The sequence below is a fragment of the Cimex lectularius genome, unplaced genomic scaffold (assembly GCF_000648675.2).
Source record: "Cimex lectularius strain Harlan isolate CLEC.00 unplaced genomic scaffold, Clec_2.1 scaffold13, whole genome shotgun sequence".
Lineage (NCBI taxonomy): Eukaryota > Metazoa > Arthropoda > Insecta > Hemiptera > Cimicidae > Cimex > Cimex lectularius.
This window is the reverse complement of record NW_019392649.1, coordinates 3,443,406-3,444,953: the sequence shown is the minus strand read 5'-3', so window position 1 is coordinate 3,444,953 and position 1,548 is coordinate 3,443,406. Positions and strand designations below refer to the sequence as shown.

General features: G+C 44.1%; 1 protein-coding gene across 1 annotated transcript; it reads right to left on the bottom strand.

The window, feature by feature from the left end:
- Window positions 1–607: 607 nt before the first annotated feature.
- LOC112128432 lies at window positions 608–1,548 on the bottom strand (the record flags this gene model as incomplete). Its single annotated transcript, XM_024230589.1, is given in 1 exon segment — window positions 608–1,548. A coding segment is annotated over 1 exon segment (930 nt), but the record flags the coding sequence as incomplete, so codon positions are not given.

The following is a 1,548-nucleotide window of genomic DNA, read 5'->3' as shown; positions in this document are numbered from 1 at the left end:
GGGTCTTTACCTTCTTTGGCGATCGGTACTATGATGGCTTCTTTCCATTGCTCCGGATATGTACCGGCGCACCAAATGCTATTAAACAACTCTAAGAGGCGACGCCTAGCCACCTCTGGGAAGTGGCGAAGCATCGCGTTAGGGACGCCGTCGATACCAGGAGCTTTGTCTTTTAGATCGTCTAAGGTTTCTTCTAGTTCAGCCATCGTTATTGGTCGGTTGTACTCTTCCTCGTTTGCGCTAGTAAAGTCCAGTAAAAGCTGTTCCATTCTGCGCTTTTCTGTACGGAACCTTTCGGTGTATGACCGATCGCACGACACTTCCTCGTAGTGATGAGCCAGCGCATCGGCCACCTCCTTTGGCTCCGTGATGGTTCGATCAGTCACTTTTAGTGCTGGTATTATTGGTTTGTTTGTCTTCTCCGCAATCGTGTTTATTTTTCTCCATATCTGCATCGGCGACGTTTCGTTATTTAGCCCCGATATATATTCTTGCATGCTTCTCTTTTTCTGTTGGATCAATAACCTTCGTTCTTTTTCTGTTGGATCAATAATCTTCGCTCTTTTGCTCTTTTTATTTTAAAATCTTCTAAATTGGCCGACGTGAAACTTCTTTTCAATTTTTTAAGCGCCCTTTTCTTTTCTTTGTTTGCCGCCTTACACTCCTCAGTCCACCACGGCACCCCTTTTCGACGAATGGGGGTTCCTCCTGTTTTGGGCACTGAGTGCTCGGCGGCCTGTTTTACATTTTCTGTGAGGATGTGGACGTCTCGTTCCACGTCCCCACTCATATCTGAAATATTCAGGGCACTTGTGAAAGTTTTCCAGTCGTCCTTACGAAGGTTGTATCTGATCGCGGGGGTATAAAGCGTGTTACGAATGGTAGTTTCAATGATAATTGGCACGTGATCGCTGTTATATTCGTCGTTTAAAGTGTTCCATGAGAGGCTAGCGGCAATGGACGGACAGGCGAAACTCAAGTCGATCGCACTGAATCTTCCAGTATAAATACTAATATACGTCGGGTTTCCATTGTTAAGTAGCACCATACCGTATTCATCTATAATATCTTCTATACGATCGCCCCTGGAGTCCGTCGTCTCCGACCCCCACATTGTATTGTCGGAGTTGAAGTCTCCTAGTATCAGGCAGGGACGAGGTAGTTGATCTATTATTCTTTTAATTTCTGTATGGTGCCACCTTCTATCTGGGAGGTAGATATTGCATAAGATCATCTCCAATGGAGTTTTTATTTTTATTGCGATCGCTTGTATTTCAGTATGTAACGTCAGTTTGTCGTATTTGAATTTTTCGTTTATGTATAGCGCTACTCCACCATGCGCCCTTCCACCGGGTTCGGGATGGATTTCCCTGCTTACGCAGGAAAAACCCCGGAGGTGATATTTCTTCCCGGGTAGAAGATGGGTTTCCTGTAGCGCTATTACCATTGGTTGTTTATATCTAATTATTCGTTGTAATCCTTCTTCATTATTTTTTAACCCTCTCACGTTCCATTGCAAAATGTTTTCGTTCATCATTATTGTTAAAA